This window comes from Lethenteron reissneri, chromosome 50 (genome assembly GCF_015708825.2).
Source record: "Lethenteron reissneri isolate LAM-NWPU_2019-01 chromosome 50, ASM1570882v1, whole genome shotgun sequence".
In the NCBI taxonomy this organism is placed as follows: Eukaryota; Metazoa; Chordata; class Hyperoartia; order Petromyzontiformes; family Petromyzontidae; genus Lethenteron; species Lethenteron reissneri.
This window is the reverse complement of record NC_083828.1, coordinates 6290967-6316209: the sequence shown is the minus strand read 5'-3', so window position 1 is coordinate 6316209 and position 25243 is coordinate 6290967. Positions and strand designations below refer to the sequence as shown.

At 48.7% G+C, this 25243-nt stretch overlaps 1 protein-coding gene across 2 annotated transcripts in view; it reads left to right on the top strand.

Annotated features, from left to right (window-relative positions):
- LOC133355124 (disintegrin and metalloproteinase domain-containing protein 10-like) overlaps window positions 1-14233 on the top strand; it is a 38507-nt gene extending 24274 nt beyond the window's left edge. For both annotated transcript variants that reach the window (XM_061572435.1, XM_061572436.1), the window contains exons 11-16: window positions 1283-1391; window positions 3091-3165; window positions 4806-4905; window positions 6768-6988; window positions 9665-9791; window positions 13101-14233. In XM_061572435.1, coding sequence (XP_061428419.1) covers window positions 1283-1391; window positions 3091-3165; window positions 4806-4905; window positions 6768-6988; window positions 9665-9791; window positions 13101-13177 — 709 coding nt within the window. In that variant the 3' untranslated portion in view covers window positions 13178-14233. The remainder of the gene's footprint in view (window positions 1-1282; window positions 1392-3090; window positions 3166-4805; window positions 4906-6767; window positions 6989-9664; window positions 9792-13100) is intronic.
- Window positions 14234-25243: the final 11010 nt, after the last annotated feature.

Genomic DNA, 25243 nt, shown 5'->3' with positions numbered 1-25243 from the left:
CGCATGGGGACGCTGACACGAGCAATTGGTGTAAGTGGCCACGTGACTCGAGCTTAGCTGGGACACGCCCGACCTATTGACAAGAGAGAGACGTTTCGACTACAGCAATGAGATTGATCGTCGTATTATCCACATTTATAAGTAGAAAAAAAGGCAATGCCGAGAAGTGGTCTCCCCGAAGCTTTAAATTCACGCTATTGTCCGTATAATTTTTGTGAACATTTTGAGCCTCCAGAGAGTAGGTGGAAGAATATGAATCCATTCATCCGTGTTTATCCATGGGCAAGAGTGGACTGGAATTGGTCTCCCAGAACTCCAAGCTGTACCCAGTTATCTGAGCCTCAAAGTGGGTCAAGGGAATCGGCACAAGTATCAGAAAAGTGACCAGTATCTGCTGTTATCTACAGATATGAGGAGTGACGTGAAAGTCCTGGTGAATTCATTCGATAAAAGATATCCGAGGAAGTGCATTTTTGCAACCACTGTAAGCGCCATCAATCACCGCATTTTGAATGAAAATAAAAGGACGGAATTTGAAGTTGAATGCAATGTGACGAGAATTTATCAAATCAGCAGCGCTGGTGAATCATAATGCCCCCTTGCAGGTCACATGACCTGGGTATGCATCAACCGAACAGCTGTCAATTGTTGTTGTTGTTGTGTCCTCTTCTAAGTGGGTTTCATGAGACGAGATAATTGCCCTTGGTAGGTGGAGCAGCTGGTCAGACTTGTTTGGGGGAATTTAACGATGCAGAAACAATTTCATGCATCCTCCTCCACCAGCCCATTTCACCCTCTTATTCACACAACAGCCAAGATGAGCATGCGTAGGACACACGGGCGAAATTTGCATGCGAGCGGCAAAGAAATAAAATTGGTAGAGTGGAAAAAAATGGCTGGAAAAGCCATCGAGGGGAGTGGCATGGGGTTTTTTTTTTTCTAAAAATTACGTGCAAATAGAAGTTGCCCATTTATGCTCCTGCCATCCATTCCCGCACCCCCGATCAGCACGCTTGGCTACGTACGGTGCGAAAGAAGTTCACCGTACCTACCATGTATGTCAAACAAACTTCCTTAGCACATACATGTATGTCTAACTTCCTTAGCACGTACATGTATGTGTGTATGCATGTTCAACTTCTTTCCCGCCGTAAGTAGTCAACAGTGCTAATTCGGAGGTGCGAGATTAAGGACAACAAACAATAAACAGACATCTCCGCATTTGCCTTTAACTCTTGACCTCTTGACCTTCGGGGCCCCCCTCTCACCCCTCCTGTGGCAGCCCCAGCGAGGGCCCGTGCTGCTCGCACGAGTGCAAGCTACACGCAGCGGGAGAGCTGTGCAGGCCCGAGGCCGAGTGCTCGAAGGCCGGGGTGTGCAGCGGCGACATGGTACGTGTGTAATAATACTCTTGGAGACGACTTGTGGAATCGGTCCTTTTATTTATTCCAGTTCACAAGTACTCCCCGCTGCTGGCAGGCAACGGGAAGTGGGCAGACAGACCACAAGAGACGCACCGCCACGTGGCACTCGGAGCCCCGCTCGCGCGTGGCCCCTCTCTTCCTTCGTTCTTCGTCTGACCACGTGTCGTTCATCTCTCCCCTTATTTAATGTCTGGGTCACGTGGTACGCTCCAGCCAATCCTTGGTAGCCTGCGCCGAATCTTCTAGATTTCCCATCAACTCCCGGGACCACGCCCCTGACTTGTCTTCCCATTGGCTGAGGCCAAAACCAGCAGAACCAATCACCCTAGCTGGCACCCCTCGATCACGCCAGGGCCATGCTCCCAGGCTCTCCCCCCATTGGCTGTAAAGCAGGACCGGCAGAGCCGATCACCACGTGAGCCGGACATAGGCTCTTATTACACGTGTGTGACACGGGGTGGGCGGTGTGGAGGTGGGGAGTGGTGATGTAGTCGCGGTTAGCGCTACGCTGCGCTACGAAGCCAGTGTCTCCGGGTTCGATTTCCCGCTGATGGCCAGCCGCCACCAGTGACGATTGTCTCAACCGGTCATGGGCCTCCCCTAGGTTCATACTCTTAGTTCTTTCGGTAAAGTCACGTAGCTGTGACACTTTCACCTGAAGACGGAAGCTTGTGTTGCCTCCGAAACGTCGTGATTTTTTTTTATTAATTTTAATTTCATTTTTTACCTACGTGACTTTACCGAAATAACTAAGAGTATGAATCCTTGCAGTCACGAAAGCTTCAAATCTAGAACTCTCCTAGGTCGACTCAGCCTAAAACGAGTACCTGGTGCGGTGTGTTAACATCGTCACTCGGGAAAAACGTGGGTGCTGGCCACCCACCCCCACGTGTACCTTGCCGGCTTTCATAGGTGCTCACTCGCAGCACTTGCCCCAACAGTCTGTTCGGGCTATACGGGGATCTTTGTCTTTTGGGGTAGAGGTGCAGCCCTGCAATGTTGATTTCTCACGCCACTGCTGGCGGAACGGCCTTCGCTGGGAGTGGCGGCGCAGCGGTCAGCGTGATGTGCTTTAAACCCGGCGGCCCGAGTTCGATTTCCCGCTCACGGTCAACATCGGTGAAAATCGCACCACCGATTTGCAAAGTTGGCTACGTACGGCACGAAAGAAGTCCAGCATACGTGCATATATATCTGATCGTGTCCTGGAGCTCCCCTAGGTTGACTCAGCCTCGGTGTGCAGCAAACATTGCCACTGGGGAGACAAAGGCGGTCGGCTGTGGTGCTGGCCACCCACCCCCTCGTGTGCCGTGCCAGCCTTCATAGGTGCTCGCTAACAGCACTTGCCCCAACAGTTTGTTAAGGCTGCACGCGGGCATCTTTGTTTTTGACTGGAGAGGTGCACGCTTGGAATGACGTGTATTCTGAGAGACTTAGAAAGTTGCACACGTATCGGGGAACATAGGCAGGTGAGAGACGTCACATCGACCGCTCAGCAAAGTAAGTGGATTGTGACAGGACGCGTTGCTAAAAGAGATGATGATGGTGACGACGACGAAATGTGTGACGTACACGATGAAACGATAAACGATGCGGACCGTTCTGTGTGCACGTGTGCTTCGCTTCTCCCCTTCCGTACACGCGAACAACGAACGAACGCACGCAGGTGATTTGCTTGGCGTCGGAGCCCAAGGATAACCACACGGTGTGCAACAGGGGGTCGCAGATCTGCATGCAGGGGGTGAGTAGCGTGAACCCAGGCCCAGCCCTGTGCTCGTGTCAAACCCACCCACGACGCAAGAGAAGGGGACGACCGGCTGCATCGGCGAGCGGTCGACTAGCCGGCCCGCGCCTTCGCGCACCTCCTCTCGGAGCGTGTCGCCGGCCGGGGGTCACGTCTTGCCGGGCAGACGGAGCGAGGGAAATGGCTCGTGTGCGTGCGTGTATGTACGTACGTGTGCACGTTGAACTTCTTTCAAGCGTGCTAATCGGAGTAGCTGGCCAGAATTGTTACGTCGCAAGGATCGTGAGCGACGGTCGCGGCTTGTGGAAGCCTTCATCCAGCAGTGGATTGACCCTGGGCTGAGGACGGCGACGATGATGATCACTTTCGTTTAGTGCTCGCGAGCAGTTCAAATTGGCTCGGCGCTGACAACCGGTGAGCCTGACCTCGCGGAGGGTTTCAAGGCTTTGCCGGGGTAAATCCATGGGTTGTTGACCCACGTCGTGCTGTGTTTAAGTGTGCCTGTCAAGTGTCTCCATGTGCTCCTACCCAGCCGGGTGGCTCAGCGGTAGAGTGGCTCGCAGCCGAATTGCTGCGAATTGAAATCATGGTTTGGGGTTGAGTCAGCCCCATCATCTCTGCGGGGGAGGGCGGGGGTGGTCGATAGATTTAGGACAACTTGATGGGGAAGTCGGCAGTGGGATTTCCTATGGAAAGACTCGTCCCTGACATAGCATTGTGGAATTTCCACCACCGGTTCAGGGCTGTAAACGGGAGATGACCTTCACCTCCATGGTGATGTGAGCGGCAAATTAACGTTGACTACCGAATTTTTTGCTGGATTGCACCGTACGCAGGGTGTAAGAGGTTCATTAAAAATAACAGGTCCTTCATCTTTGTTGAGAGGGTCATTGACAGAGGGCCAGTCAGCCGAAATGTCAAGATCTTCCTTTAAATCTTAGTTAACGGAAAAATAAAACCCTGTTAGGTTTTTCACCGTTGTAGCTGCGTAGCCCTGCGGTGCGATTTCGGATCGTGTGGCGTGCTGACCGGCACGATGTCTGACGTTCCGCTGCCAGTACGTGGAGTGAAAAATCCCGGAGAGGAGAACAGTGCAACCTTGCACATGTACGCAGCATTCGGCAGAGGCGTTGGAGAGAAGACGGGTCACCAATGAAGATGCTGAGTGGCACCTGTTAAAATTAATACACATTTTTTTATTTTACTTGGCAACAAAGCATAGCTCAACGAAGTGGCTCATCACGTGGACATTTCTAGCAGACAAACACTCTAAACGCATGTTTCTAAATGTGGAGGAGAAAACTAGAGGACCCAGAGAAAAATCCACGTGACTACAGGGAGAGAGACATGCAAACTCTAAATATACAGGCTTAAGGGTAGGGATCGAAGCCACCACCTCCTGCATACCAGGCGAGGTAGTTAACATCATGCCACCGTGTTGAAAAGGGTCCGCTCATATATCATCTTCCAGGGGCCATTCTCTGACATGGCGTTACTCTCTGCCGTGACTGGAGCAGTCCAGGAAGGATGTTTCCCTCGGTGCTGTGATAAAATTCTGATCGCAGCACGACTGCGATCAGACGCATCGGGAGAGATACCTTTGCTCCTATCCCACCGCTGTGTGTGTCTCATCCCAGCTGTGCTCAGGCTCCATCTGCGAGCTGTACGGGCTGGAGGAGTGCCTCTGCCCCGGCGAAAGTCCTGAGGTCCAGTGCCACATCTGCTGCTCCAACCCAGGTGAGATGCGACCGGAAGTCACCCAACAGTGGATATATCATAGCTGATTATGATATAAAACGCCAGACCTAAATGTCAGATTATTATTGTGTTGTGAGTGATATAACATACGTTTGTCTGCATGTTTATTGTGATATTATGCTTGTTTATACCCAGGGAAAGCCTTACCGAGCCTCATTGCTTTTACGCTTTTTTTTGTTTAATTATAATCCCAGAGCCTTTAACAATTTAAACAATGTTCAGAAGTATCTTATCTTCCCAGGCGCCGCAATAGACAACCTTTCCACCACGTGCCTCCGTTAATCTTGAGCCCTTCTCCTTGTTGCTCTGCTCAGCTGTGCACATCAAGCAGAAGTTAATCCGCATTAGGACCAGCGATGTGTGGGGGCGGAGGTGGGGATAATTATAATTGCCATGCAAATCAAAATTAATGCCAACTAGGAACGGCCGAGTTAATTGCGCGTTGAGAAAGATTGAAATTAATGGTAATGTATGGGAAATTATTAAATTATCTGATTACAGTTGGTATTGTGTTTCACGTCGCTCTCCAGCACCCGCGTTCGGTATTGTTACACATGTACCGTTATTTGTTAAAGAGGAGCAATGTCTGTGCTTGGTCACCCCGAGTCTGTTCATCAGCCATGGTCTATCCATCATTGCTGGATGAAGGCCTGCCCCAAGCCGTAGTCAACCCTCATCATACTCTTGGGTTCTTTCGGTAAAGTCACGCAGGTAGAAAAATAAAATAAAACAAAAAATAATATATCACGACGTTTCGATCGCAACACAAGCGGTCGTCCTCGGGCGGAAAAATATCATCCAGCAGTGGAACTGCTGAACCAGCGAGAGAGCTGTTACAACAAGAGGTTATATATGTGGCGATGGGCAAGCAAGCGGGGTCTGAGCTGGAAAGGAATTCCATCCGAGGACGCAAGCACGTCAGTTGTGTTAATGGGGGAGATTAGGGAGAGAGAGATTAGGGAGGGAGATTAGCATTAAATGAGCTTCCATCACCGCACAAGAGCACCGTCCCCGCATCATCATTAGTAGCGGCAATAGTAGCAACAGCAGCCATGATCTATCCACTGCTGGATGAAGGCCTCATCATCTGCGAGCACGGTCCCGTCGCTCCATGCAGGCAGTGGTCACCCTCCCCGCAGGCGCGTTTCCCTCCTTTGGCTGCCGTTCCGTCGCCAGCCTTGCCCATCGGCCGTCGTCCGTCCTATCCGTGCGCCCTGCCCAAACCCACCCGAAGGTTTCTTAAGAGCCAAAGCGATGCCTCTGATTTGCATCCTCTCCCTTGTCTCCCAGTGGCGTAACTCGGGCTATACGCGGTGGGATGTTCATCTCTGTCGCGCTGCGAGCGGCAGTGCAGCCGTTAGCCCGCTGCGTTCCCCAGGGTTCGATGCCCTCCCACGGCCACCAACAACGCTATAGATTTCCACTTAATGACAAGCCGCACCGCCGAGCTGTCATTTGTGGCCAGGTCGCTTTTGAAAAGGAAGATAATAGCTCAGTCGACTTTACCTAGTAAAAGAAAACTATTTACTCGTGATTTGTTTATCTTTCATATACTTTGCACTCCTATCGTGTTTTTTATTGTTTGTTGTTGTTTACCGGCCCTGCGCCTCCCCTAGGTCGACTCAGCCTCAAATGAGTACTGGGTGCGGTGCGTAAGCATCGCTACTGGGGACACAAAGTTAGCGTTGGCCACCCACCCCCTCGCGTGCCACAGTGCGCGCCTTCATAGGTGCTCGCTCGCAGCACTTGCCCCAACCGTCTGTTACAGACTATACGTGGTGGGGGGGCATCTTTGTCTTTGCTGTGTGTGGGGGGGTTGTGGGGTGTCACGCTGCGAGCAGGCGAGTCTTCCTCGTGTGCCGGCACGTCGGATGAGCGCTGGCGGCGCTACTTCAACGGGTCGCGCGTGGCGCTGCAGCCCGGCTCGCCGTGCGACGGCCTGCGCGGCTACTGCGACGCCATGCGACGCTGCCGACGCGTCGACGCAGAGGGCCCACTCGTGCGGCTCAAGAAGGCCTTCTTCGAGGGCAAGATCTACCTCAACGTGGTGCAGTGGGTGCAGGCGAGTAGCGGGTCGCGCATCGGAGGGTGGCGGGGGGGGGGTGAGAATATAATATGAAGAAATAAGAATTGATATTCTTGGTTCTTTCGGTAAAGTCACGTAGATAGAAAACAAATAAAACATAAAAAATATTATAATAAAATAAAAATTACAATTTTTTATAATAATAAATTTTTTAAAATAAAAGCAAAAAACCCACAATAAAAATAAAAAAATAGTCAAATAAAATTAAAAGTATATTTAAAATAATAAGACAAGGCCATAATGAAAGCAAAATTAAAATAAGAATTGGTTTTGCCATTTCTGCCAATAAAACAGGTGTTGAGATGTTCAAACAGCAAATAGAAACCGTTTGCAAGGAATCAAGAATATTACAAACATTACAAAAAATACCGGGTTAATTGTCATTTGCGGGTTATTCGCTGTGTCGATCCATTAACCAATCGATTGAGTAATCTCATTGGTTAGTATAGCGTCGTGTGACATGCCCCCTTTAGAGCGTGTTTGTTTGCATGTTCACCACAACAAGTACGTGTGGTTTATGCAGAATTGATGCCTTGGTGTTTGAACATCTTAGCACCTCTTCTTGGTTTTTTCGGTAATCTCCCCCATTAACACAGGTGAGCTCACCTGAAGACGGCTGCTTGCGTTGTAGCCGAAACGTCGTGAGAATTATTTTATTATGTTTTATTTTTATTATTTTATTACTTCCCTTCTACGTGACTTTACCGAAAAAAACCAAGAAGATGAATCCCTGCAGTCATGAAAGCTTTAAATCGAAAGCTTAGCACCTGCTTTATTGCCAGAAAGGGTAAGACCTATTCATATTTTTTCACACGCCCCCCTTTTCTTGATTGGCTAATATCTGCATGGTTCGGCGATTCCGTCGCAGTCCCGTTTTTATTGTTCTACAGCCCCACGGCGCCGGTGCCGTGGGGCTGTTTAGGTGACGGCTCGGAGCGGAAAGGACAGCCACAACCGGCGATGCCAACAGTTGGCCAAGCTCTGTGGCCCGATATTGAGATGTTTGGCCGACTCCATCAATGCGGCTCACGCAGAGGACAACGCTATAAATTTCCACGTAATGACAAGCCGCACCGCCGAGCTGTCATTTGTGGCCAGGTCGCTTTTGAAAAGGAAGATAATAGCTCAGTCGACTTTACCTAGTAAAAGAAAAATATGTATTCGTGATTTGTTTATCTTTCCTATACTTTGCACTCCTATCGTTTTTTTTATTGTTTGTAGTTGTAACTTTCTGACCCGTCCCGGCTGGACATCTTACGAAAAGAGCTTTGTAGCTGATCGGATTCCTCCAGTATAAATAAATGTTCCCATTATTATTAATGAGTGCTTATACAAGTGGCAGGATACCGGAGTAACCTGAGAAATCCCACGGGTGCGAGGAGGATGTTAATACTCAATCCCTGTACAGATGGAATACAGAGGGCAATGAATCCACTTGCCCTACTGCCGTAACCCTGGCAGGTCAGCAGATGGCGACACTGGCAGCTTAGAGCAGTGGTTCTTAACCTGGGGTGCACGCAACCTCCCGTGGGGGCGCGAGATGCCCTTTCTGGAGGTGCGAAACATGACCAGATTTTTGTCGAAGGTAAATCATCTAAACACAAATTAATCACCGGCATGTAAATAGAACAACTTTGTTTCATCAAACCTTTGCATTTGTTAACATTGTACATTTTGTAACGATTGACAACCAAAGGGGTGCAAGGCTGCAGCAACGGATGAGAACCACTGGCTTAGAGGGCTTGTGAGTTTCACACATTTGCGTGGTCCGCCAACCCTCACTGCCTCCACAGCGCTGGATTAGAGGCGCACGCAGCCACCGAGTGCCCAGCCTTGCCACCTTTCCCACTGCGGACCAAACCCGGACACGTTCCTCAGTCAGCCGAGGTCTGTTATCAAAACGGTGCAGTGTTCTGTTTATAAAGTCGAACACAGCAATACCTGGTGTCAAATCTCGGTACAAATCAATTCCTGCCATCCGAACACAGATGCTGATTCCCAGGTGGCAACCCTCGCCAGGTATGAATGCCGCGTATAACATGAACAAGCGGTGTGACCCGATAAAGCGAGTGTTATTGATCGGGATTCATCCGAATGCGTGGTAAATAGGAAAATGCGCAGCCCTGCAAATTGCTTGCTCACTCCACTGATGCACGTGTGTGTTCCGTTATTTTTATGTCCGTGTGTGCACGTGCTACATGTGAGTGCGTGCATGTGTGGGGAGAGTGTATGTATGTTGAACCTCTTTCGCAACGTACATAGCCAACCGTGCTAATCGGAGGGACGGTGTGAAGTGTGTATCGCAACTGCTAGAGCTGCTTTACGGACCCAACCGGCCCGAGTTTGATTCCCACACACGGCCACCAACACCAGTGACGATTATCTGAATGGGTCGGTCCTACGCCTCCCCTAGGTCGACTCAGGCCTCAAATTAGTACCCCGGTGTGGTGTGTAAACATCGCCACTGGGGAGACAAAGCAGCCGGGCATGGTGCTGACCACCCGCCCGCTCTTGTGCCGTGCCGGCCTTCATAGGGTACTAGCTCGCTAACAGCACTTGACTCAGGAGTCCGGTAAGGCTTATATGGTGGCACATTGTCTTGTATATGCGTCAAAGCTATTGGTATATGCACGCGTACGTTTGCCGCGGCAGAAGTACTGGTGGGGTGCGGCTCTCATCGGCGTGGGCGTCGTCGTCGCCATGATCCTCTTCATCGTCGTGTGCAGCGCCCACGTGCCCAGCAGCAACCCCAACTTCACCCCTCCGCGCTTCTTCTCAGGTGACGCCGCTCACGAGGCCCCCGCACCAACGCCGCGACAACTCTGGATGACGAAGCTAAGCCTAATTGTCATAACTGCACACATTAACATAATCGCAAGCATCTGCATAAATTACTACGAGTATCTCCGTGATGATCATATAATTACACACATTAGCATAATTTATGCGATTTACGAATTTTTTTAATTTTTATTTTTTTTTATTATTTTTAGCAAAATTTCATAATCCGACATATACAACATTCCCTCTCTCTCGACTCGCGGCCCTAGGCTGTGTTCACGCAAGGTCGCCTAGGCCTCGTCACCAATGTGTGTCGCAATGCCACAAAAATTTCAAAAGGCTCAACGTGGTGAGCTGGTAGCACCATCCTCCCTCTTTTGCCCTCCCTTAGCTCCACCTACTTTTACATAGTCACGCCCACTCACTCGCTAGGCTCCTCGACCCCACCTACTTTTACATAGCCACGACCACTCACTCACTAGCCCCCCCCCCCCCACCACTACACAGGCCCCGCCTACACCAGAGGTCGCAATCGGGTACCCGATACCCGTACCCTACCCGATACCCGGCTACCCGTACCCGGCCGGGTACAGGTACGGGTACGGGTACCCGTTTGCGACCCTGGTGCGGCCGGGTATGGGTACGGGTAGACCGTGAGTCATTGGTGAGTAACTGTTTGTCACTCATTTCCCAACGTCTTGTCTCTTCTCACAATTCAAGTTCCTAGAATCAACCCACCCACGCCTGCAACATGGCTTCATCCCAGAGGTCGTAATCAGGTACCCAATAAATGTACCCAACCCGTACCTGACCGGGTACGGGGAGGGTACGGGTACGGCCGGTTACGGGTACGGGTACCCATTTGCGACCCTGGTACGGCCGGGTACGGGTACGGGTAAGGAATCCAAACCCGTTTGCGACCTCTGGCCTACGCCTCTGTCAACCACGCCCACTACTCAATGTGCCCCGCCCTTCCATCACTGGTCGAGGGGAGGTCAGAAAATAAAAATAAATCGTGAAAATGAATCCTGATTTCCTGCGACGCAGGCAAAACCGGGACGTTTACTGGCTCTACTAGCATTAACAACATAATTGCGTACACTGTCCTCACACTGGACACTAACACGATAATGCCAAATATAATGCTCACACTGACACGAACGCGGTAATGCAGAACACCGTACTAACACTGACACTCACACACCGTGATTCCGAACAAAGCCCTGATACTGATTCTCACCGTAACCTTTTGTACGATCTTATTTGTAACCAAGAATTCCAACGCCACCTCACGTTATCAACGCATTGCACGCGGACACTCTTGTTGCAAACGACATGTAAACGCTCTGTGAACTAACTCTGTCTGTAACCCTAACGCGTGTACGACACTTACTCTGACTCTAGGCACGAACCAGACCTTAGCACTAACACCATAATCCAAAGCGCGGCTCTAATCATAATAAAATGTCAACCTTGACACGAACCCAAGTTCACCGTTGTGTGAGAATCATTCATTCCTGACCTTGAACCACTGGGAGGCATAAAAAAAGCCAATTTCTGCCGACGCTAGCCACTTAATTTTTCAAATTTGTACTCTCTTGAAAATATCTATTTTCTTTTGGGCGCCCTTTCATTATTTTTAAACCATTTAAATTATGGAGCGGCTTTGTTGTTGTTATCATTGTGTTATTTTGGGTTGGTGGGGGGGGGAGATGGAGGATGTGTTTGAAGACAGTGATTTGTTTGCAAACAAGTGTTCACCCGTTGAGTCTGTTCCGCGTCAATAGGTGCTCGTTGTTGAATGTAGGCCACCGCGGGTGATTGCTCGCACAGAGTGGGGGGGGGTGGAGGATGGAGTTTATCGAGAGGCATGCTGCAGTAAATAACAAACAAAAATACCAGTGAGAATTCAATGGCAACCATTCCACGTTCTGCCAAAACAAATCAGACGCCTCTTGTTAGGATATTGAGTGGGGGGGGGGGGGGGCGTTGAGGGGGTTAGTAGCGCAGTCAGCTATCTGCTGTGCCACCGCTACGACAACACGCTGACCACACGGCTTCCCACCGTGTCGCCACAGCGACCCCGAATAGGCGCTCGCTAACAGCACTCGCAACAAACTTCACTAATCGATTCCTCCACTCCATGTCGAAGACTCGGTGCTACCAGACCCTGACCGTTTCGTCTCATCCACCACACCGTGTTCAACTGCCACACTGCAGGTCACATGAACACGCTCACCCACTCACTCACTCGCACAGTCACCCACTCATTCACTCACTCACAAAGATTCCCCCGTGTAGCCTTAACAGATTGTTGGGGCAAGTTCTGTTAGCGAGCGCCAATGAACGCCGGCACGGCACGTGATCGGGTGGGTGGACAACACCACGTGATGTTTACACACCTCACCGGGTACTGATTTGAGGTTGAGTTGGCCGAGGGGAGGACCAGGACTGGTTCAGATAATTGTCACCGGTGTTGGCCGGGAATTGAACTCGGGTCGCCGGGTTTGTAATGCAGCGCGCTAACCACTACACCACCGCACTCCTCACTCACTCACACTCACTCACTCATGCGCCACACTGCAGGTCACAAACTCTTCTCTTTCTGCTTCTTCCCTCGCACTGCTCAACTTTGGAATTCCCTCCCATCGTCTCTTATTCCACAAGCCCTTCACAATAACCTCGTGCAATTGAAGAAAAGTTTTAGCCATTACCTTTCACGATTTTGATCGTGCCGTACGTTAACGTTATGGGTTCTTTGATATCTGTTCTCCACCACCGTGTTAAAAAAACCCAAACCAGTCGGTGTAGGTTCAACGTGGACCTATGCCGTGTACATATGTATAGTGAACTTCTTTCGCACTGTACGTAGCCAACTGTGCTAATCGAAGGTGCGGGGGAAGGACAACAAACTAAACGCAAAATGGCAGTTCTAAAAAATGAGTTTGTCAATCACGATGATAAAAGTGCGTAGCTCCAGTTGCTTTCTAATATCGGTAGGAAGAGCGCTCCAGACGGCCGCAGAAGCGCATCTGAAAGCGCGCGACGCGGTGACCGCCTTTGTTCGATGGTCAGCCAAAAGCCGCCGCTGCTGCGAAGACGACCGGAGTGTCGCGTGATGATGGTTCATGCCCCTTGAGATCATCGAGGTACTGTGGTTCATTTGTGGAAAACACTTTGTTCGCAACGATTGCGACCGTGTAATGTTTTCGTTCGGCAACCGGATGCCAATGCGGACAGACACGGTCACGTCTTGCCGTACGGACATGGTGGTTGGACGCCGTTTGTTGTCTCTGTGACCTTGCAGCCTCGCGAGTTTCCCGTCCGACCCGCGGGAGGGACGTGCGTGCGAGGCAGCCCAGGCAGTCCATCGAGATGCAGTAGCGACCGCGGCCGTCGTCCGAAGACCCCGAAGGTGTCACGTTTCACGCCTGGGGCAAGGGTCGTCGTTGTGCACCACGAGGCAGTGGCTAACCGACTGTGGAGTTGGGGGTGGAGGGTGCTGGGGTGGCATACGAGCTGTGGGGAGACGGGGGTCAGGCTGGGGTGGTGGTTGTACCGCGTGTTTCTCACGGAGAGCATCCTTGCTCAACATTTGGCAGTTCGCCAGCGAGCCTGACACAATCAAAACCGGTCCGGAGTTTGCTTGTATTGAACCAATTTTGCTGAAATTATGCACTCCTAGGAGGCCGTGTGGCTGGCGTGATGTGTATTTATTTTGTGGAGGGATGGTTGCGGGTCTTGTTTGCTCCCCTCCCCTTTACCCCCACCAGATCCCCCCAACCCCCCCTCCTCTTTTAGGCACCCGCCCAACCCCACTGTGGCACCACCTATGGCTCACATACCCTGGGTGACCATTGGAATTTATATAGCTTGGTTCTCACACTGCCTATGGACAATAGCGCGAGGCATTGAAATTCTCAAAGTGTGCGCAAGTCGCTCCGTGGGTTTGCCTCACGGTCAGCAACTTTTCGGCCCATCGAAGGTACGGTTTTGTTTGGGACTGATCGTAGTTGGCAAAACGTGGAGCGATGCTCCATCGTAAATTATGGGAGCCAACGGTCAAACACGTCGCACATGTGGAGCTGGGTTCGCGGGCGCCACGGTGGAGAGATGTTAACCAGCTCGCCTGGTCTACAGGAGGTCGTGAGTTTAATACCAACCCTGACACCTGCTGTACATTTAGAATTTGCATGGTCTCTCTCCCCGCGGTCGCGTGGATTTTTCTCCGGGTCCTCTGGGTTATTCCTCTACTCGATTTGAAGCTTTCGTGACTGCAAGGATTCATACTCTTAGGTTTTTTCGGTAAAGTCACGTAGGTAAAAAATCAAATTAAAAGTTAATAAAAGTAATAATGGAAATAAAATAAAATAATAAATCACGACGTTTCGGAGGCAACACAAGTCTCCGTCATCAGGTGGGACCGTCACAGCTAAAATTACTGCATCAGTAGTAGCTGTGACGGTCCCACCTGATGACGGAGACTTGTGTTGCCTCCGAAACGTCGTGATTTTTTATTTTATTTTATTTCCATTATTAATTTTATTAATTTTTTATTTTACTTTTTACCTACGTGACTTTACCGAAAAAACCTAAGAGTATTATTCCTCTACATTTAGAAAGATGCGTTTAGAGTAACTGGCTGCTAATAAGAATTCCACGTCATAAGTCACTTTGTTGAGCTATCATTTGTGGCGAGGTTGCTTCTGAAAAAAAGCTTCATAGATAGCTCAGTGGTGAAATATAAAAAGAGTTTATAGTTTAAATAGTTTAGTTTATCTGGTTACTTTCGTAATCGATTACTCTATTGATTATTTGTTCCATTTCCCCACTAATCGGATGACACGGATGACAAGCTAATATAATCTAGATTTGAAGTTTTCGTGACTGCAGGGATCCATACTCCTTGGTTCTTTCGGTAAAGTCACGTGGGTAGAAAATAGAATAAATTCAATCACGAGGTTTTGATTGCAACACAAGCAATCATCATCAGGTGGGAAAACCACAGCAAGAACATTTTTTGCTGAAGTGGGAGAGAAATGCCGTGGTAAGAGATTATATAGGTAAGAGAGGGGGGAGGGGCAAGGAAGGGGGGTAGGGGTGGGGGTGTGGGGTTGCTGTGGTTTTCCCACCTGATGGTGATTGCTTGTGTTGCAATCGAAACGTCGTGATTTTATTTATTTTATTTTATACCTACGTGACTTTTACCGAAAGAACCGAAGAGTAAGCTAATATAATGTCAAGATAAAAATGTTTTTGTTAACTGGTATTGGGAATGCTTAAACATGACTGGCAAATTACTTAATTTGGATTACAAATGTAGCAAAATCGCAAGCAAAACAAGTATAACCCGTAAAAACAAAGTTTTTCACTATAAATCCTTTATATGCGTGGCGGCTAGAGTCCTCTCGTCCTCTGGCTTGAGATGGCTGCCACATATGGGTCAGATGATTGCATGGCAGCATTAAGCAATTGGTAATTAAATATAATATTTTTGTCCTAAAAAGTGTAAAATTTTGGAAAATATTTTTTTTCACGAACATTAATTGTCACGCACAACGAGTCTGTGTGCAAAATGTCAGCTCGATTGGATCACGGGCAGTGGGTTAAAAAACGACCGAAAGATTTGCACGGTCCTAAGCAAGCAAGCAAGTGAACGTAATATAAAGGATTTAAAAACGCTCTCTTTGTATATCGCTGAAGTTAGTCGTGGCTGCCACTGGGGCTGGGGGGGAAGGAAGAGGATGCCTTATTTACCGACAGATGAGACATCTGACCTTGAGGAGTTGGGAATTTCTGTGCTCAAGAGATAATCGCGTGCAATCTGGCAACGTGTGTGTACGTGCGTGCATGGGGGGAGCGGCAGTGTAGTGGTTAGCACCACTGCGACCCGAGTTCGATTCTCGCTCACGGCCAACACACCGGTGACGATTATCTGAACAGCTCCTGGGCCCCCCCTAGGTCAACTCAGCCTCAAATTAGTACCTGGTGCGGTGTGTAAACATCACCACTGGAGAGACAAAGGTGGCCGGGCACGGTGCTGGCCACCCAGCCCCTCGTGTGCCGTGCCGGCCTTCATAGGTGCTCGCTAACAGCACTTGCCCCGACAGTTTGGTAAAAGCTATCCGAGGGCGACTTTGTCTTTGATGCCCCATGTATGCATGTCACCACTTTTTTTTAAAAGAAGTTGGGACTCCGCTTGGAAAGTAAATAAAACCAATCTCTACAGCCGTGCTTCATTTTTCAGTCCGGGAAAAAAAAAACATTTTCAAACGACGGCACTCGGCACACGAAAAAAAATGTTTATCGCTTCCTCTGCGGAGGAGGATTTGCTCCACACCGTGGGGGTCGCAGACGTGGTTGCACGGGTCACTTTGCAGCAGTCTGATATTAATGGGTTGGTGAGGGGGGTGAGGGCAGTGGGGGGGGGGAGCGGGTGGGAGGGGGGTAATGGGGAAATCGGAAAACAACATGGGAGAAGCAGTGAACTCTGGCTGTGTGGATTCACTCCTGGATTTAAGCGGGTTGTTTCGTCACACACACCCAAACACGTATGGACATTTGGGATGAAATGCATCTCTTCAGGAAGCCAGAGCAGCGCTTGAGAGCCTGGGTTCGAATCCGGGTTTCAGCCGCTGCCTGTGATTAAATCGGGTTCTCAAGCGCAATGCGTTGATGGTGTCAGCCCGGCAGAGGTCGCAACCGGGTACCCGATACCCGTACTCTACCCGATACCCGGCTACCCGTACGGGTACCCGTTTGCGACCCTGGTGCGGCCGGGTACGGGTAGACCGTGAGTCACTGGTGAGTAACTGTTTGTCACTCATTTCCCAACGTCTTGTCTCTTCTCACAATTCAAGTTCCCAACCCACCCGCGCCTGCAACATGGCTTCATCCCAGAGGTCGCAATCAGGTACCCGATACCCGTACCCTATCCGTACCCAGCCGGGTACGGGTAGGGTACAGGTACGGCCGGGTACAGGTACGGGTACCCGTTTGCGACCCTGGTGCGGTCGGGTACGGGTACGGGTAAGGAATTAAACCCCGTTTGCGACCTCTGCAGCCCATTCACCAAATGGGGTTGGCCAAAAACTCGCATTCAATTTGCGTCTCCACTCTCAATTTGTCAAAATTCCAGTTCTGAGGATTAACAAAAATATCGGTTTGGCCGACATGCGGTGAACGTGGCTCTCATGTGGCAGAGCGGGTGGGGAAGTGTTGTCGTCTCCTACTGTGAGAGGCAAACTTTAATTGATCTGCGATGCATCTGCTTCTGCGAGCCAACAACAACGTCTAACATGAAACGTTTCTCCGCTCTGAAATGAAATTCGAACGGATACTTTGTCTTTTGACGCGATGCCAATGCACAATCAGGTTAAATTGCAACATTTTCAAAAAAAATATTCGGAACAGAAGCAAAAGTATCAAAGCAGCAGCACCTGGGTCTGAGATATTAACCAATGCGTCGAATTGTAATGTTGTTATCGCTGATTAATTACTTTCAAGGACAAACTCACCATTCGGAAAGCATGACAGAATCACTGCATTTGTATGATTTTCTTATGTTTTTTTATTCGTTTCTCTTAGTGAGAGCTGTTACACGGAGCCTCCTTCCTTGGACAAATCCCTTCTGGAGACATTTCCTGTGGCTACGGCTACCCAGTGCGACGCGCTCGCCTGAATCTGGATCAAGTAAAAAAAATAACCACTCTCGAAAGGAACTGTTGGATTAAATTGATTGGCTCGTTTATTTATTTGATGACGTACTTTAGAGTAGAACTTCTTTGGTTTTTTCGGTAAAGTCACGTGATGAGGAATTATATAGTCGCGACTATATAATTCCTCGTCACAGCCATCTCTGAGACACACTTAAGCGGTCGTGCTTTCGCTACGTTGTCCCCACCTGAAGAAGGACGCTTGTGTTGCGCTCGAAACGTCGTCATTTAATTTAGTTGTTTTTTCATTTATTTTATTTTTTACCTACGTGACTTTACCGAAAAAAACAAAGAGTATGAATCCTTGCAGTCAAGAAAACTTCAAATCTAGAATTAGAACTGCTGCTGCTGCTATATTAACGCAAGCACGGATTGTCTGGGTTGTTCAAGGAAGGGATGTGCTTCAGAAGCGCGTTTGTTATCTGGTAGATGAACCGGCGTTGTGTCGGTGTGTGGCAGAAACGTGGGAGTCTTGAGAGAGGAGGACGTGAGAAGTTTAGAAAGTTTGGAGATGTGTGTTTTGGTGTCAAATGGGGGATCTTATTTTTATAATGAGTTCAGCGGAGAGAAAGAGAAATGGGGAAGTACTCCAGCAGGTTCAGGAGGTGATGAGTCGCCTTAGAACAATACAGAAAAAAAGCCACGGCTGAAAATTGGGCACAGGCTTAGAAGTGGGAGCTTGGTGAAGGAAGATCTGTGGGATGTCGGCAAAGAGACCACAAAGAGGCAGGAACAGAAAGATGCTGCTTTGCCAACTTGAAGGACAGCGAGGCTGTTCAGTGAATTGAGGCAGGGAGAAAGCTCAAGGTCGGACAGCTCTGAGGAAGTTTGAGACGAGGCTCTGCCATCGGGCAGAGGACTAAAGAGAGGGGATAAAAATAAAAGAATTGTAAATACATCTATAGTTAAAAATAATAAAACAAGTACAATTTCTTGCTGTGGTTTTCACACCTGATGATGATTGCTTGTGTTGCAATCGAAACGTCGGGAGAATTTTATTGTTTTATATTTGTACTAGCTGTACTACCCGGCTTCGCCCGGGACTTGTATCTACCACGGCCGGCCGCCTTTGTCTCCCCAGTGGCGATGTTAATACGCTACAGCAGTTACTCGTTTGAGGCAGAGTCGACCTAGGGGAGGTTCAAATAATCGTCACCGGTGGTGGCCGTGAGCGGGAATCGAACTGGGTTTGCCGTGTTGGTAGCGCAGCGTAGCGTTAAGCACTACACCCACCGCTCCTCACACACCACACACGCACACACACAGACACACACACAGACACACACACACAGACACAGGCAGCACGCTAAGCACTACACTACCGTTCCCCCTACACAACACACGCGCGCGCGTCCATAGGTACACATACACGCGCTTGCTGCAGACACACACGACTTTCAGGGTGCGTACGGCAGTAAACGACTGAAATAATAAAGCGGCAATGCTGTGTAAGGAACGCCTTAGACCCGCATTACACATTTGTGTAATGCGAGCGTAAACACACAAACACACACGAACACATACACAATACACACACACATACATGCAGACACACAGACAGACACATAACACACATACATACACACACATACAAACACAGAAACACATACACACACATACATAGACACACACATACACATCCACAGACGTACATACACACATACATACAGGCACGCAGACATACACATAAACACATACAAAAAAACCCACATACATACACACACACATACATACACACAAACACATGCACACATACATACACACATGCATACAGACACACAGACATACACATAAACACATACACACATACACATGACCCGGCTTCGCCCGGGACTTGGATCCACCACGCCCGGCCGCCTTTGTCTCCCCAGTGCCGATGTTAATACGCAACACCAGTTACTCGTTTGAGGCTGAGTCGACCTAGGGGAGGTTCAAATAATCGTCACCGGTGGTGGCCGTGAGCGGGAATCGAACTCGGTTCGCCGGGTTGGTAGCGCAGCGTAGCGTTAAGCACTACACCCACCGCTCCTCACACACCACACACGCACAGACACACACACAGACACACACACAGACACACGTAGAAACACACAGACAGACACAGACAGACACACACACACACAGACACACAGACAGCACGCTAAGCACTACACTATCGCTCCCCACACACCACACACGCACACACACAGACACACACACAGACACACACACATAGACACAGACAGCACGCTAAGCACTACACTACCGTTCCCCCTACACAACACACGCGCGCGCGTCCATAGGAACACATACACGCGCTTGCTGCAGACACACACGACTTTCAGGGTGCGCACGGCAGTAAACGACTGCAATAATAAAGCGGCAATGCTGCGCGAGGAACGCCTTAGACCTGCAACACATTTGTGTAATGCGAGCGTAAACACACAAAGACATACAAACACATACACACACACACATACACACAAACACATACACACACATACACACACATACATACACACAGACATACACATACACACAAACACACACATACATACACACAAACACATACACAATACACACAGACATACATGCAGACACACAGAGACACACATAACACACATACATACACACACATACATACACAGAAACACATACACACATACATACACACACACATACATACACACAAACACATACACACACGTACATACACACATACAGACACACAGACATAGACATAAACACATACAAAAAAACCCACATACATACACACACAGACATACACACAAACACATACATACACACATGCATACAGACACACAGACATACACATAAACACATACACATGACCCGGCTTCGCCCGGGACTTGGATCTACCACGCCCGGCCGCCTTTGTCTCCCAAGTGCCGATGTTAATACGCCACACCAGTTACTCGTTTGAGGCTGAGTGGACCTAGGGGAGGTTCAAATAATCGTCACCGGTGGTGGCCGTGAGCGGGAATCGAACTCGGTTCGCCGGGTTGGTAGCGCAGCGTAGCGTTAAGCACTACACCCACCGCTCCTCACACACCACACACGCACAGACACACACACAGACACACGCAGACACACACAGACAGACACAGACAGACACACACACACACAGACACACAGACAGCACGCTAAGCACTACACTACCGCTCCCCACACACCACACACGCACACACACAGACACACACACAGACACACGCAGACACACAGACAGACACACACACACAGACACAGACAGCACGCTAAGCACTACACTACCGTTCCCCCTACACAACACACGCGCGCGCGTCCATAGGTACACATACACGCGCTTGCTGCAGACACACACGACTTTCAGGGTGCGTAAGGCAGTAAACGACTGAAAAAATAAAGCGGCAATGCTGTGCGAGGAATGCCTTAGACCAGCAACACATTTGTGTAATGCGAGCGTAAACACACAAACACATACAAACACATACACACACATACACACAAACACATACACACACATACACACACATACATACACACAGACATACACATACACACAAACACACACATACATGCACACAAACACATACACAATACACACACATACATGCAGACACAGACAGACACATAACACACATACATACACACACATACATACACAAAAACACATACACACACATACATAGACACACACATACATACACACAAACACATGCACACACGTACATACACACATACATAGAGACACGCAGACATACACATAAAGACATAAAAAAAACCCACATACATACACACACACATACACACAAACACATACATACACATACATACACACATACATAGAGACACACAGACATACACATAAACACAAACACACATACACATGACCCGGCTTCGCCCGGGACTTGGATCCACGATGCCCCGCCGCCTTTGTCTCCCCAGTGACGATGTTCACACACGACAGCAGTTACGCGTTTGAGGCTGAGTGGACCTAGGGGAGGGCCAGGTCCGTTTCAAATAATCGTCAGCGGTGGTGGGTGTGAGTTGGAATCGAACTGGGGTCGCTCAAGCAGCTTAATGACTGTTTGTACAAAGAACATATAAAGAATCGATTATAATAACCAGGCTACAGTCCACATTATAGACTGCCAGTACACGCAGTCAGCTTCATAAGCAGGCTAGAGTGTACATGATAGAGTGGCAGTACGCTCACCGAGCTTAATAAGCAGGCTACAGTGTACATGATAGACTGGCAGTACGCTCACCCAGCTTAATGAGTATTTGTACAGTGAACATTAAAGTAATCGATTGTTGGCGCGTTGGGTTTAAAAGTAATATTAATAGCACACATTGTGGTGGGGGTGTAGTGAAGAGTAGGAAAAACTTTGATGAATTTACCTCAGAGTGGCGTGGTGGGTGTCGAGGCATAGTAGCGTGAAAAGCCTGCGGCCTCGCCTAAAATTGTCGGCTTGGAAGAGGCAGGGTACGGGTGGCGTTCCTTCCCCCCCCTCAGCGCTCCAACAATACTGTGTAATGGCTATTATTTAATTAAATACGGAGCTTATGAAAGTGGCGAAGGCGTGGCTAGCCGTTGGCAGGGGCAACCGCCGTCCAATGAAACTGCAGCCCTTGGCGAAGGCGTCGCTAGCCGTTGCCAGGTCCAATGAAAGCGGTGAAGGCGTGGCTAGCCGTTGCCAGGGGCAACCGCCGTCCAATGAAAGTGCGTATGGGCCGAAATACACACACACACAGACAGACAGACATGAACGATTTTATATATATAGATTATTTTATTGTTTCCCTTCTACGTGACTTTACCGAAAGAACCAAGAATATGAATGCCTGCAGTCACGAAAGCTTTAAATCAAAAACATCTATAGTTACCTAATCGCATGGGTCGTGAAGAGATGGTGGAACTGGCTGCTTTGATCGAAGTTTGCTCAAGTGCCTTGTTCATTAAGTTTTTGTACAGTGGTTTGTGTGTGTTTTTTATTGTAAATACTGTAAGCTTATTCTGTTCAAGTGCCTGTGTGGATAAGGCTTGACTTGGGGGTTGTGTGCACGCGTAGTTCATGATTTATGATATTAAAGACACGAGTCTTTGTGCGTCTCAAACTGTCATCGAGTGTCCTCAAATGTTTGTGTTTACCGACTCTAATAATTGGGTAGTGAGCTTTGAACAACAATAATAATAAGGGGTTATGATAATTGGTTCTTTACCCTTCTATCTGGCAACAAAACTGACACCTTTTTACAAGGAGTCATGTTTGCATAGACCGCAATACCTGCAGTCATAATACAAACAAAAGAACATAACTCTGATAATGTGCACTGTCCTTGAAGTTGATTGGTCCACACCCGAGACAGCTTTCCTTAGAGCCTAGTCTCATATGGGTTGGACCAGATGACGCCAAAAGGCGCACAACTCAAGGACAATGCACCATCAGAGTATGAGAGCTCGGGGCAAGCATCTACACTATGGGAACCTCATTTGCCAGTAAAAAATATGATAATTGGTTCTTTACCCTTCTATCTGCAATACCTGCAGTCATAATACAAACAAAAGAACATGTTCTTTGTTTGTATTATGACTGCAGGTATTGCGGTCTATGCAAACATGACTCCTTGTAAAAAGGTGTCAGTTTTGTTGCCAGATAGAAGGGTAAAGAACCAATTATCATATTTTTTACTGGCAAATGAGGTTCCCATAGAATAAGGGGTTAGTTTCATGTGTATAGCGTCGTCGTTTATTCAAAATTGCATTTCATGAAATCGCTCCAGGAACCGCAGACGATCCGGAAGGCAGCAGCCAAACGGTGAGGATCCAGTGCTACCAACATTTCGGAATCATGTATTTATCCTCGAGGAATCTGATGAGCTATGAAGCTCTGTTTTCACAGATGTCCAGTCGAGGCGGGTCAGGAAGTTACCGCAACGAACAATGCAAACTAAATCATTGTTTCCCAAGCTCAGCAGTCCTCTACATAGTAAGATGTTTGCAGCCAATTATTGAGTGTGTATACACGTGGGAGGAAACCGGAGCTCCTGTGAGAAAACCTATGCGTGCGAGGGGGCAACGCTGTATCCCATACACATACGACAGATGTCATTCTGCACTTTGCTGTACCACCTTCTGGCAGGTATTTGGGGCAGCGTTCTTCATTGCAAGGCCCCATGGGCCACTGGCGGCCCCTGACAATAAACAAATGTAAACACATACTCTTAGTTTTTTCGGTAAAGTCACGTAGGTAAAAATTTCAAAAAAATAATATTAATTTTAATTTCATTTTTTACTTACGTGATTTTACCGAAAACACTAAGAGTATGAATCCTTGCAGTCACGAAAGCTTCAAATCTAAAATGTAAACACCCCCCCCCTCCCACATCATCGTGCTGTCAAACATCAATCAGTTATGAGGCGGTCTTCACACTGACTGATGTCTTATCGGCGAAAGTGCCCTCCCCTCAACGCCGCTCCTCTGAGAATGAGTGAAGAACACTGTTATGGGCTATGACATCTCGACATCCACGGGCACTGGAGTTTGGCGACGTTTGTCCGACCCACCAACGCTCGCTGCCTCCCAAAGTGCTGGATCGCAGGTCACGTGCGTAGCCACCGCCGCCGCCCAGCAAACCTCTCATGAGGTCAGCGTCGCACTCTTACGCACAAAACGTAGCCGAGAAAAGTCACACCAGGCTGGTTACAATCGGGATGCAAATAACAAAAAATTAACCCAAAAAAACAAAGTTTTTCATTATAAATCCTTTATATGCGTGGCATCGGGGCAGCTAGAGTCCTCTCGTCCTCTGGCTTGAGATGGCTGCCACCTATGGGTCAGATGATTGTGTGCCAGCATTAACCAATTGGTAAATGAATATTTAAAACAAATTCCCTAAACAGTGTAAAATTTTGGAAAAAAATTTTCACGCAAATTTATTGTCACGCACAACGAGTCTATGTGCAAAATGTCAGCTCGATTGGATCACGGGAAGTGGGTTAAAAAACGACCGAAAGATTTGCACGGTCCTAAGCAAGCAAGCGAACTTAATATCTATATATATAAAATCGCAAATCTCTCTGTCTGTCGGTCTGTCTGTGTGTGTTGTGTGTCTGTGTGGCCGGACCATACGCAGTTTCATTGGACGGCGGTTGCCCCTGGCAACGGGTAGCGACGCATTCGCTGCGGGGTGGACGCCATTTTTAATTCCCGTTAAAAATATGCGCACGCATTAACACGCGACTCTGAGGTAAATTCATCAAAGTTTCACGTCCTCTTCACTCCCCCCCCACCACAATATGTGCAATTACTATTATAGGGTCGGTAGATAATAAAATTATAGCGATTAGACAGTATTATTGTAGCGCGGGGGGGGGGGGGGGGTACCGGACCCAGTACCCAGCCTCAGCCGGGTGGGCAATCTAGGCGAGGCCGGAGGCTCTGCATGGTACTAGGCCTCGACACCCACCACGCGACTCTGAGGTAAATTCATCAAAGTTTCATGTCCTCTTCACTCCCCCCCCCCCACCCCAATGTGTGCAATTACTATTATAGGGTCGGTAGATAATAAAATTATAGTGATTAGACAGTATTATTGTAGCGCGGGGGGGGGGGGGGGAATGGCACCCGTACCCAGCCTCAGCCGGGTGGGCAATTTAGGCGAGGCCGGAGGCTCTGCACGGTATTAGGCCTCGACACCCCACCACACTATAGGCCGTACATATTACTGCACAGCGGCCGAGGAGATCGTGGCT